Source organism: Hyla sarda, chromosome 6, assembly GCF_029499605.1.
Source record: "Hyla sarda isolate aHylSar1 chromosome 6, aHylSar1.hap1, whole genome shotgun sequence".
Classification (NCBI taxonomy): Eukaryota; Metazoa; Chordata; class Amphibia; order Anura; family Hylidae; genus Hyla; species Hyla sarda.
Genome location: NC_079194.1, coordinates 155,609,733 through 155,623,520, shown reverse-complemented (window position 1 = coordinate 155,623,520; position 13,788 = coordinate 155,609,733). Strand labels below are relative to the sequence as shown.

Below are 13,788 nucleotides of genomic sequence, written 5' to 3'. Positions count from 1 at the left end.
GGCCTTTTGAACACAGCCAGCTTTTTTCAGCTTCACAGATTGGAAGTAAGCAATTTAATAAGCAGGTATTCCCTATATCTACTTGTGACCATTCAGTATAGAGATGAGCGAACTTACAGTAAATTCGATTCGTCACGAACTTCTCAGCTCGGCGGTTGCTGACTTTTCCTGCATAAATTAGTTCAGCTTTCAGGTGCTCCGGTGGGCTGGAAAAGGTGGATACATTCCTAGGAAAGAGTCTCCTAGGAATGTATCCACCTTTTCCAGCCAACCGGAGCACCGGAAAGCTGAACTAATTTATGCAGGAAAAGTCATCAACTGCCGAGCTGATAAGTTCGTGACGAATCGAATTTACTGTAAGTTCGCTCATCTCTAATTCAGTAGAATATGGAAGCACTGCAACCCCTATCCCTCAGACTATAGTTTAGGGAGCTGTATATTGGCTGCAAACTGGTTTAATGCTTTATCAATATGATTTAAATTTCAGAATTTAAAGGGGTACTCCGCCCTAGACATCTTATCCCCTATCCAAAGCTTATCCCCTATCCCGCTGTCATCATACAGGGTTCGGAGCATCGTGAAGTCATGGCTCCGCGTGACATCACTTAATGCAAGTATATGGGAGGGGGCATGATGGCCGCCACACCCCATCCCATAGACTTGTATTGAGGGGGCGGAATGTGACACCACGAGGGGGTGAAGCCGTGACGTTACGATGCTCCGGCCCCTGTATCGCCCATCATCACTGCACAGAGCGAACTCGCTCTGTGCGTAATGACAGTGGGGTGCTGCCACAGCAGAGATGGCGGGGGTCCCCAGCGGCAGGACCCCCGCGATCAGACATCTTATCCTCTATCCTTTGGATAGGGGATAAGGTGTCTAGAGGCGGAGTACCCCTTTAAGAGGTTTATCTGGGAGAGGGCAGCTAGTCAAACCCTTAAATTAGTGTAAAGACAAAATGTCTGTATCTAAGTGCATTTACGGGTCAGACTTTTTAGAGAAATAGAAATATAAAACTTTACATTCATATGTTTTATCTGTATTCAACCTAATAATTTCCTAGTCTTATCAAAGAAACAATGGATATTAGTACAGGAAACAAAACAATGATTGCATTGGTGCCAGGTCTGGCACAGAGAAGGCAAATATGGGGCAAATAAACAGGTTTGGCAAATAAAACAGGTTTGCTTAGGAAAGATGAGAAGCATCAACATAAAATAGGGCATGACTGTGCTCAGTCGAGAATCATAGCTGACAGTGCATTGAGATCCCGCATGTAAGGATGTGCAGCCAAGACCTGGTTAATTTTCTCCCTTTGTTGGGATTCAGGAAATATTTTTAATAGGGCATCTTTTAGTGACAAAGTCTCGTGAGGAGTCCTCTGTGGGGGGACGATAGCCTGTGGGCGCAGGATGTTCTGCATGGCCGGACTGAGTGTAGGTTTTTTGTCTATGGGTAAGAAAGCTCTGTGATTTGAGTCATCAGTGCAGGTTTGGAACGTCCCGGAGACAGAGATGTCATGGCTGGGAAAAAACACGCCACTGTCCAATGGACGAGGGGTGAGAGGATAATTTCTGAGGAAAGGAGAAAGAACAAAAATGTAGTGTCAACAAGGTATATATGTATATATATATATATATATATATATATATATATATATATATATATATATATATATATATATATATAAAATGCTATGGTGAAGTTTTCTCATATACAGTTCATCACAATTCTGCTTATAGGATACAGATCCCTTCCAGTAGAATACACATGAGAATAAACCACACACCAAGTTTTTGGACAAAACTACAAACTTTGCACATTCATTCTGTGGAACCTAATTGAGAAGACCACACAAAATTACACTGAAAAGTGATCTTATAGGGGGGCGGCACTTAGCAAAATTTATGACTGACTAAAAATGTAGGACTTCTTAAAACAGTCTTTTATAGAGCTTTCAATGTACATGTACTTGCAAATTAGTTTGCTCATAATTTATGTAAATTATGTTGCATGAATGTGTATACCATATAGCTAAGATCTTTGTAGAGAAAAGTAGCAGAGAATAGGGAACCATGTTTCATAAAATTCTCAGTTATAACATATGTTGTATTTTAACTATAACCTGGTATTCAGTCTGTATACAAAGTGCATTGTTTTACAATAACCGTCTGTTTCAGGCTACATTATAGATGTGGAATTTTATTAATGAACCAGGCAGCTCAGTAATAACTGATTTATGTTTCATGTCAGATAGTTCATTATCATTTCTCTCATTGGAGTAGTTACTTTAAACCTAAACCCTCTGTACCAGCAATAAGCCTAGTGGGCAGCAAAGTGGACCAAAGGCAGCTGATTGCTTTAAGTACCACGTTTATGAAGGATTGGCTCTGATGGGACAACTCCTTTAAGGGCTCCTATTGCAAAGACATCAGGGTAACCATGATTCTGAAAACACTGTCTCACTTGCTAAAAACTAAGCTGACTAGAAAGAATAAAAAGCTAAAAAAAAAAAATGAAAAGTCTCTAGCTGTAAAATAGTTTTAAATAAGTTTTATTATTTTGTATTGCTAGAAATAAGACAGACAGACACATATAAAAGAGAATGAGTTTTTCTGCTGCTTAGGTTTGACAGCCTGCTGGTCCAAGCAGTTATAGCACTGGAGGTCATCAGTGAAAATACTCTCTCTGCCTCCACAGCCTTCTGTAAAATCAAATTAATCTCTGCATGACATATGGCACAAAAACGACACATTTAACAACCCAAACCCCCACCCACCACCTTTCTTTAACCAATTCTATAAATGATAAATGGAAAAACCCAGCATGATGCCCTTCCTCACCTATGCTCAGGCTGATTGCTGAGGAAATCATCCAGCTTTGGCCCATATCGTCCCAATGGGTCATCTGGGATCATGAAGATATCACCAGCAAAAGTGTATTGTAATAATCTGAGGAGAGAGAAATATATATGAAACTGCAAACGTTTCAGCTGTAGACAAGTCAACAAGTTACAACTTCACATGGTTGTCTGCCTAGAACAATCCACTTTGGTTAAAAGGGTACCCTGGGAACAGGCTGTTTACAAAGTGTCCTGCTGCTTGGGCCCCAGGGACCAGCTTTAATTTGTGGAGAAACCTGTCAGTAAGGTATCGTTCATAAAGCGGAATTTCCAATTCTTTCTCCAGAACCCGCTCGGAAATGCATTGCCATCTATGGAATTCGGCTGGCAGAATGTCTGCAGTGTGGATGTGACCTACTGTAAGTGTTCAATTACCTTGCAGTAGCAACCCAACAGAAAAACTGAACTGCAGTACCTGAAAACAACCTTCAGGATATGCTATGCACTAGGATATCAATAGTGGATTATTCAAGTGGATTATTCAAAGGCTGCAACAAAAGGATGCACTTCAAAAATCAACACAGACCTTTCTTTGATAATCTTGGTCCATTCATGAGATTCAACAACAAACTCTCTCAGATTGTCATTTGTAACTATGATTCCTCCAGTCTTCTCTGCCAAGTGCAGAAGGAACCTGCAGAAAAGGAAAAGGAGATTTTTTTTACTCACTGTAAAATCTCTCTCTCGTAGCCTTCATTGGGGGGGACACCTATACTGATTGGTATATGATCTTGCCACTAGGAGGCGCTGACACTAGGAAAAAAAAAAAAAGTCGTCTCCTTCCTGGCAGGATATACCTGCCCACTGGAAGTGAGGTAATCAGTTTTGTCACCAAGCAGTAGGAGAAGCCAACAAAGAGATATGTCCGAAGGACCTCAGAATTCCAGATAATAAACCCAAAAAACGGAAAAGAAAATCCGGACAAAGAATGAAAAAAATGGGTGGGTGCGGTGTCCCCCAATGAAGGCTACGAGAAAGATTTTATGGCGAGTACAAAAAAAAAATCTCCTTTTCTCGGTCTCTCTTCATTGGGGGACACCTATACTGATGAGACGTACCAAAGCAGTCCCCTAGGGAGGGAAAAAACAACCAGCAGCAAAAAGGGAATCAGTCCAGAGACCGAACACACTCGACCGTAAGGCTTGCGGTCGAGATTCAGGGCAGAGACAACCGAGTCCCACAAATGAGGGCTCCCGGAAGAACCTCTGTCCATGGAGAAGGACTAGAACGCCAAGAAAGACACCGTCCTATGTAGAGGCTCCAAAGCCACGTTCCATAAAAAGAGAGACAAGAAAAAGGTCGACTAGGAAGCCAGAAGGGCCGGAACCATCCCGGGGGGAGGTAGGAATCAACCCCAAGGAACAAGGAACAAGATGGAGGGCTAACCCGGCTAAGAAACAAAAATGGAAAAGGACACAAACAAGAGAACCCATCCAGAGTCAATCAAGTCAAGAGAATATGGCAGAAAAAATGCCAGGGAGAGCAGAAGGCAAGTACGGAAGGAGAAGACCAGAAAAACAATGGAAAAAAGATTGATGGAGACTGTCTGTGGAGAGACCTGGTGCAGGGGCCGACCTAGAAAAGGAGACGTACCACAGCATACAAGGATAGTGTCCAAGGCAAGGAGACTAACCAGACATGGAACCCAGCGGTCTGAGCGGATCGAAGCAACATCCTGTCAGGACGGGAACGGAGGAGGAAACAGAAGGAAAAGTTACTCCAGAAGACTGTAGTGTCAGTGTAGCGCAACTGACACCGACAAGGAAGGAGGAACAAATCCCTCCAGGGAGATTGCACCAAGGGAGGAGTGCAACGGCAGGACGCAAACAACCGACGGTTCTAGACCGGCTGGCGCTGAGCCATACATGAGTACATAAACTCCTCCAATAGAAGAGAGTGCCAAGTCTGTATGAGCAGCAGTAGATAACCAAGAAATAGGAAGAGAGCCAGGTTGCAAAAGTGCGCAGCTCAACTGATTGCTCTCAGCATAAAATAAGGACACAGACAGGTACCCCACCTATATAGAGGAGGGGAAAACAAGGGGTGGTCAATATGAAACCCAGGCCCAAACTATGCTAAGCTCCCTGATCCCCGTACTCCCTGTGGAAGGGGGATGATCAAAGTGCACCAGGCACTATAGGAGCAGTGAAATGCCGCCTGAAAGTAAGGGGGCAAAGTACTGGGTGGACGTAGTCCCCAGGAACCCTGCAACAACATATCAAGGAATGGAGGTGCTAATTTGAGTCCTGACTACTAAAGAAAGTAAGAAGCCCACACACACACACACACCCAAAGCGTTGAGGGGAACACTTCAACGTGGTGTAACGCTGGACCAGAAGGGCGTCAGAGCCAGCCATTCTGGTCATTCCCTAAGGCAACAAAGCCAGCATCTGAGCCACCCTGCAGGAACCCAGGACAGATACCTGAAAGCATTGGGGAGGGTGGGTGCGCTGAACCGACTGTGCCGCCCCATCATGCCCCATGCCAGAGCAGAGGAGTTTTAACGCTTAAACCAAGATCACAGGAAGGACCGAGGCACACCCCACAGAAAAAAAGGGATGGCGGGGTCTACATGGGCAGAGTGGCCTAGCGTATGGTGGGACACAGACGTGGTTATCACACGATAGTAGAGGGGTACTAAGACTGCAAAAGCAAAAGAAACCACAGACCTTCAAAAGTCCAGCAGCATGATGTCAAAACCATGCCCCTAGCAGACCAATGTTGCCCCTCAGAAAGGGGAACAGAGTGCTGCTCTTTCTGTGAAAGTCCATGGAACCTGCAGGAAATTCCCACACCCCAGCTCCGAATGGTGCTACACACCAGGACTGCTGCCACAGACGAAAGGGATGAAGGATGTATGTGGAGCAAGAAGATGCAGACACTGTCTGATGGGCAAGTATAAAAGATCCAATGAAACCCCTAGACACTCTTTGGAACTTCACCTGGAAAATGAGTCACCGGACTGTAACCGTGGGAGCGGCAAGAATGGGGGAAGGTGACCTGGCGGAGTAGAAAACCATGCAGACACAGTGTGGCTATCTAGCATAGGGACCATGGCCACACCAGTTGCAGTAGACAGAATCAGAGACCGAAAGTGGGTTACCAGCCTTCAGCCTAGAAAGCGGCAGGCATGTAGGGAGGAACCTGGTAAAGGAGGGAACCCTGCAAACCAGTATGTGGTTTATTGTATCGGGCCCATGGAGCAACATGGGGAGACTCACTTGAAACTACACCTTGGAAGTGGATAACCTGAACTACCATCCACGGCGTGGGAAGTGTATGGTAGTGGACCCTGAGGTAGTAGTAGACCATGCAGACAACCGTCGGACTGACTGGTATAGGATTCCTGAATGCTCAGGAACACTTCATCGAATACCCTACAGAAAGTGGGGTATTGGAGTACGACCGAATTAACGAGTGACCTGGCGGTGTAAGAGACCCAGCAGACAAAAATCTGGCTCAAAAATCAGTCCCAAGTACCGGCAGAGACCCTCAACCAGAGTCCTTATACCAGCAAAGAGGTACGGGAGATCTGACCAAGCCCACGGCAGCCCAGAGATGGGAGCCTGACAGCGATGGAGACCATGTAGACAACAGTCTGGCCGACAAGTACACTTCCAGGTGCTGGATAAAAGGGGAAAGCCAGATAGGCGATCACTGTGTCCCACTGCCGCATGAGGGAGGGAAGGCCTAGAAGCCCTAGATAGTATCCCCACAATCTTTGGAGATCGAGGGAGGCTGAAGAGCTGTGGAATGCAACCCTGTACCCAGTCTAGAGTCCATAGGACATGCTGGGACACTTCTACGCACACTTCCACCGCAGTGGGGTACTGGAACTCCAGCCTCAGATACATCAGGTGAGTGATGAGTGACAGACGGTTGAGGAGATCACGCAGACCACTAACTGGCTTACTGGTATGGGTTAATAGTATCCAACGGGTCACTCCTTCAAACACCACGCACAGCAGTTGGGTACCGGAACACCAGTCGCAGATACATCAGCTGTGTGATGAGTGGCAGGCAGTGGAGGAAACCACGCAGACCACTGTCTGGCTTACTGGTATGGGTCCATAGTAGACAACGGGTACCAGCCGCGGACGCTCTTGCAAGGGCACCCGACTAGTGTCTTGCCTCGGTAGGTAGGGACTGGAATTCGGCCGTAGGCACGACGGGCATGACATGGTGCTCAGTGGTAGACACTGAATATATCCCAGACAGATTCCAAGGGATAGAGGAATCCCTGGCAGTAACCCACCACGTCGGTTCACATATGTTCGCTGAGCAGTGAGTGAGAACCCTGCAGAAAATAGATACGCCAGAGGCATACCTCAACTGACAATGTAAATAGTCTAAGGCAGGGCACCGTACAGGGTGACTGAAGGAATAAAGCGGGCCCCCAATTTCGTCCCTAGAAAATGGACCCTGCAGATATTAAACTGATAAAAACAGATGTGGCAGGCCAAGGCTGTAATAGCGCTTGGTTGCCACAAGGGGGAGCTCAGGAAGTAATGAAAAATCCAGGGCTTAATACAACACCTCCAAATGGTCTGAGAGACTGGTGATGATTTTTTATTTCTTTTTAAACTTTGACAGCCCAGTCCGCTGGGCAGGGAGGCCACGCTAGGAGAACACCTGGCCGCATGAACGGGGCCCCAGCCGCACGATCTGCGGCCAATACATGAAGGGAGCTGAGGAACTGGGTGAAAGACGCAGCCGGTTCCTCCCCCACCAGGGAAGCACCTGGCCGCATGGGGAGCACTAAGGGCAGTCGGCCACGTGGGACCGGAGACCTGCTGCCTGCGGCTGTAGGTCGCTGGTAAGCACATAAAGAACACGGCCAGGACACTGGAGTAAGCCTGGGACCGGAGATCCGCTGCCTGCAGCTGTAAGTCTCCGGTCAGCCTGTAAGAACGCGGCCAGGACATTGCGTCTGGCTGCAGCAGATAGGAGTAAGCAGGCTGGTGTGCCCGCACTGAGAACGCGGTCAGCTGGGTGGGACCGGAATCCGCTGCCTGCAGCTATAGGTCTCTGGTCAGCCTATAAAGAATGCAGCCAGGACACTGCACCTGAGCGCACAAGGTAGTAAGCCGGCAGATAACGCGCCCACTGGGGAAGCAGACGGCTGCGCGAGACCGGAGACCCACTGCCCCAGAGACTGAAACTGGGGCAGCAGCATAGAGTCTCCGGCCGATAGGAAGATAACGGGGCCAGGGCACTGTGCCTGGCCGCAATACATGTGTAGAGATGCATTGCCCAAAAAGGAGGAAGGGAAGGTTCACCGGACTGTCCCCTCCAGGGTGGCGCCAGAGGCTATGAGGGGTCTGGACCAGCACAGCCACATGTAATGGTGGCTGAGGAGCTAAGCACATGAGAGGAAGGGGACCCCTGGATGAGCAAGAGGGAGGGAGAGGGGGAAGGGGGGTTGTAGTACATACTCACCCACGTCTCCATCTTCTTATACTCACCCTGAAGACTTCAACCAGCTTATGGCCACGCTGCATCATATCAGGCTAAGATAGCGGGGTGAGCAGGGGCAAGTGAGGGACCCAGACCCAGGGTACAACCTCCAGACGCTGGCCTTTGGCCATAAGGTGTTGACGGCCCATACTCTTATGTTCTGTGCCCCTCTGTCGCATATGGTGGAACAGGTAGCTCCATCATCCTGAACCCCCAACTGAAAAAGGTTTTTATCTCCCATTTGTTTCCCTAACTAAACAGCCCTGGTCTGGGGAGCTCTCAGACCTGTGTCTTGCCTCTTACTGACACTAGCTAAAACTGATTACCTCACTTCCAGTGGGCAGGTATATCCTGCCAGGGAGGAGCAGACTTTTTTTTCCCAGTGTCAGCACTTCCTAGTGGCAAGAGCATGTATCAGTATAGGTGTCCCAAATGAAGAGCGACAGAGAAAAGGTGTTACATTGATGCATGTGATTACATGTTTAGGGCAAGTTCACATCAGTGTTGAGCGCCATTTAGAGGAGCTCTGCTAATTGAGTCCATTCAAACTTTCAGGACTTTAGCAGAGGAAAAAAATACTGCAAGCAGTAATTGATTCTACGCTTAACTACTGCAATACAACGGACACCTGACAGGCCCTATTCAAAGTCATTGGGACCTGACAGTGCCCATTCAGTGGAAGCTGAATGACACACATAGTGAGAGCTGTGTTGATTAGCATCCAGCTTTACTAAGGATAGATAGAAAATGTATGCATAAAAACAGTGATTTGCAGACTGCCAGGCTGCTCTCAGACTTAGAGCAGATGAGTCATCACAGTGAGGGAGAAAGACGGACACAACCCCTCCATAAGGCAAGAAGAAAAAGCAAGTGAGCAACATATAAATGCTATTTGTTAGGGATGTACAGGTCCTAGACACAAACATCATATGTACATGATCAAGATTAGGTACTGAGTAACATCACTTTTTTTTGGCACTATGACAGATAAGCTTTAAAGTCACTATATGCGGTAAGAGGTGCTCATTATATGATTAAGAACCCAAGGGTTTGAAACTTGTTGGTGTCCATTTTATCTCACTTGAGCACAATTTTTTTGTGTGTTTTTTAAAGGTTTTTTAATTGAATGAATTAAAGATTTAAGATTTCAACATATATTTTTCTTTGGAGTGGAACACCTGAATGTGGCTCGGCACCTGATCCTGTGTTCCAGGCAATCAAAGGCGTTTCCCCATACAACATGGAATGGTGAGCTGATGCGGTTTTGTTATTAACTTTTTTTTTAAACCTTAAAGGCGAGCCAATTTTTATTTATTCTCATTTAGTTTTCATGCATTGCCTTCTAAGATGTAAAATTTTCTAATTGTATAAAATCTTGTTTGTTTTACGTAATTAAAGTACAACTCTTGCAAAAAAGACTCACTTAATGAGGTGGAGAAAAAAAACTAAACACCCCCATTTCATACAATCATCCTAATAGCTAAAAGGAGTTATATATTGGCCCATTGGCTGAGCCAGTCAATGCCTACACATTCTGAGGGGAACAGTTAAAGAATTACCTATTTCTGAATCAGATTTAGGTAAGGAAGGAGAAATCCGCTAAATCCTTCTTTAAAAAAAAATAAAACATTTTTTTTTTTAAATGGCGGACCAAGTGGTGAGCCTGTTACTTAGCAAGAGGTTTAGGGGGTTTTCTGGGATGTGGATATCTTGACCTCTAAGCCTTGTTACAATTGTGGGATGTCCAGTGCCCTTTAGGATACTATGCTGTTCTGGGATGGACCATTACGCAGCCCTAGTTGCCCTTATTGATCTTCCATGATATTTTTGTATTTTCGGTTCTATTACAAGATTGCTTATCCTTTTTTGGATCCATGTGCTTGCTACTTCTAAATGAGCATTTAAGGGGTGGGAGGGGGATATGTAACAGGTAGAGATGAGCGAAGTTACAGTGATTCGATACGAACTTCTCAGCTCGGCAGTTGCTGACTTTGGTCTGCATAAATTAGTTCAGCTTTCAGGTGCTCCGGTGGGATGGAAAAGGTGGATACAGTCCTAGGAGACCCTCTCCTAGGACTGTATCCCCCTTTCACAGCCCACCGGAGCACCTGAGAGCTGAACTAATTTATGCAGGCTAAAGTCAGCAATAGCCGAGCCGAGAAGTTTGCGATGAATCGAATCACTGTAACTTTGCTCATCTCTAGTAACAGGTATAAGTTCTGTTTTAATCCACAGGTCCATGCTAACTGCAGACATATTATTTCTGTGTCGTAAAGGAAGATATTAAAGCGGTACTCCAGTGGAAAACTTTTTTTTTTTTTTATCAACTGGTGCCAGAAAGTTAAACAGATTTGTAAATTACTTCTATTAAAAATTCTTAATTCTTCCAGTACTTATTAGCGGCTGTATGCTACAGAGGAAATTATTTTCTTTTTGAATTTCTTTTCTGTCACAACCACAGTGCTCTTTGCTGACACCTCTGTCCATTTTAGGAACTGTCCAGAGCAAAATATGCTTGCTATGGGGATTTTCTCTTGCTCTGGACAGTTTATAATATGGACAGAGGTGTCAGCAGAGAGCACTGTGGTCGGGACAGAAATTAATTCCAAAAATAATTTCCTCTGTAGTATACAGCCGCCAATAAGTACTGGAAGGATTAAGATTTTTTAATAGAAGTAAATTACAAATCTGTTTAACTTTCTGGCACCAGTTGATTTAAATAAAAAAAAAAAAGTTTTCCACCGGAGTACCCCTTTAACTACTTACTGGAATGCTCAGCTGTGATCTAGCCTTCCTTCCATACCTTTCAAAGTCAAGGGAATGTCCCGACCATTGTCTCATTCCAGTGTTTAGGTTTGAAATAAAAAAACAAAGGTTTTAAAAAAAAAAAAATTATATTTGGGGGGGGGGGGGGTCCAGTTTACATAATTTACTGTGTATTTTTGTTTGGTTTTACTACACCACTCGCACCATTAAATGAATTGCTTTGTCAGTACAGTGATCGAACTACATCACATCTAGTGTAAATGAACAATGGGGTCAGAACCCAAAAGTGGCTGCGACCACAAAACCCTCCCATTTCCTGCAATTGTCAGGTCACAGCCACTTGTTAGACGCAACAAAACCCAATTTAGTTACATATTTACATTAACTTCAATGCAATCTGTGCAGAGCTGCATAGTGATCTGTAAAGGCCAGTGTTGCAGCCAAAGTCGCCGTTTATCCCTAGCCTGATAAGTGCCCTTCGTTTACAATCTGTTCTTTTCTTTGTATTCAATAACTGCATTAAAATCTGAAAGTGTGAATAAACCCTAAGCAACTGTGCATTTATATAACATGCTTTGGTGCAAATGAAAGGGACAAAAGGTGCGCTGGATAATCAGTAGCAAGACAACCGCCAAAAGGGAAGAGTTAAACAGATGGTAGCTGCTTTTTATTTTAGTGCCTCTGACATCAAAGTTGTGCCAGACTGTGCAAGTGTTCAATGAACTACTGATCTAGGTTTGGACACCAATCATTGTCTCATCAGGAGAATGCCCAGATGTTTTCATCTTAAAAGGGAACCAATAATCAGATTTGACCCTATATAATGCTTGGCAAACCATTATACAGGGTAAAATCTTTATCCTCATTATCCCCGGGGGACGCTGCTGTCTGCGGGGATGGTGAGGATATGAACTGATAAGATGCTCCCCACAAGCCCCGTAAGAAGTCCTCTGGGCGGGGAGCTCCTATCACCTAGTCCTGTGTCTTTGGCTTCGTTTTTTTTGGCCAAAAATCTACAACATTTGATGATGCGACATCTATCAGGTCCCACTGATGCCCATGTCAACCGATGCATGATGACACTTCAGCCAGTCAGAGATTAGAGGCAAAACCCAAGAAGTAGCTCTCCACCTGATATCGTTTTTTTTTTTGCTTGTTTTTTTAATACTTAAATAAACAGCTTGGCCACAAGCGCTGACTTTATCAGGTCTGGATTGGCCACAACCCGAAATATTTGTTTTAATTGTGTTATTAAACCTACAAACCTGTCATCATGTGATGCTATTCGAGAACCCAACACTGTCCTTGAAGGGGTGAAAGATAAGATTCCCAGTTCTTCCAGCTGCTGAAGAAAATGTTGCTCTGTATGAAGGGAAAAAAAGATTATAATGTGTTTAAATGGCAGTCATTTAGAATAAACGTACCCATTTAGGGTGCCAGTTTGGGCAAGATTTGACACACAGTCATTGCCTGAAACTATCAAATCTTTTAGCAAATGTCTAATGTGTAATCTCATGGACAGCAATGGTTGTCACCTCAGTGTGAAGTGGTACAATAATAGAAAGTCAAACTTTATGCTTTAAATTGTCCTCTTCTGACCTCTAACTTTTTCTGTATACAGGGCTGTATGAGGGCCCCTTTTTGTGCATAGTGATCTGTAGATTTTATCAGTACCACTTGTTTTGCTGGGAATGGGAAATGGGACCCTTCACTGCCATTTTAGCTTATCGGACCCACGTGACCATTGTTCGGTCCGATGAGCCCCCTGAGCTAGCTGGCATCTATGATTTAATGCTTTAGATGCAGTGATCAACATTGATCACAGTATCTATAAGGTTAATGACTGGGCACAGCAGGATACCAAAATCTAATTATTTGTGGGGAAAAATTGGGGGCTTCTGTTTCTACGCAGTGCACTTTTCAGTAGGTCCATATGGTTACGATACCCAAATGATATAGGTTTTATTTTATGTGATACATCCAAAGAATTCAGAGCGCACTCACCCGGAGTCAGTCGTCGTACCAGAAATTCCAGCACCGGTTATCCTCGGTCCATCAGGAATATCGCAGGAGATAGAGTAGGGGAGTTCACAGATGCTGGCAGCATCTGTGAACTCTCCCACTCTATCTCCTGCAATATTCCTGATGGACCGAGGATAACAGGTGCCGGAATTTCTGGTACGGCGACTGACTCCAGGTGAGTGCGCTCTGAATTCTTTGGATGTATCATATGGAATACTTTGTTTCTGATAGAGGAGCACCACCCACAGTCATATTGCAGTCTACCCTCATGCCATAGACTTTATGTGCTAAATAGATGTACTGGATTAGAGGACGTGTATGTGTCCGTACTACCGGATGAATATATAGCTGTGTATGTATCTAGCGGTGCCGGTGATTTCACCTCTTTGTATGTGTAGTTATTTTATTTAACTTTTTTTTTTTTTTTTTTTTTTTTTTTATTACAGCTTTTTGTATGGAAATTAGTATGTTTAAAATACTCCTCTTCTGACCCCCTATAATTTTTTTTATTTTTCCGTGTACAGGGATGTGTGAGGACTCATTTTTGATATGTAGATATTGGAATATAGGAATGGGACATCTGCAGTGACTGGACTGTAATAAAAAAGAAATACATTTTCTAAAGTGAAGCTACATTATAA

At 44.7% G+C, this 13,788-nt stretch overlaps 1 protein-coding gene across 3 annotated transcripts in view; it reads right to left on the bottom strand.

Annotated features, from left to right (window-relative positions):
• Nucleotides 1-318: 318 nt before the first annotated feature.
• N4BP1 (NEDD4 binding protein 1) overlaps nucleotides 319-13,788 on the bottom strand; it is a 106,020-nt gene continuing 92,550 nt past the window's right edge. For 2 of the 3 annotated variants that reach the window (XM_056525627.1, XM_056525626.1), the window contains 4 exons: nucleotides 12,391-12,487; nucleotides 3,429-3,536; nucleotides 2,844-2,951; nucleotides 319-1,574 (listed from right to left, as the gene is read on the bottom strand). In XM_056525627.1, coding sequence (XP_056381602.1) covers nucleotides 1,235-1,574; nucleotides 2,844-2,951; nucleotides 3,429-3,536; nucleotides 12,391-12,487 — 653 coding nt within the window. In that variant the 3' untranslated portion in view covers nucleotides 319-1,234. Of the gene's footprint in view, nucleotides 1,575-2,434; nucleotides 2,705-2,843; nucleotides 2,952-3,428; nucleotides 3,537-12,390; nucleotides 12,488-13,788 lie in introns of those variants that run through there. The other variant, XM_056525628.1, reaches the window with a different exon arrangement.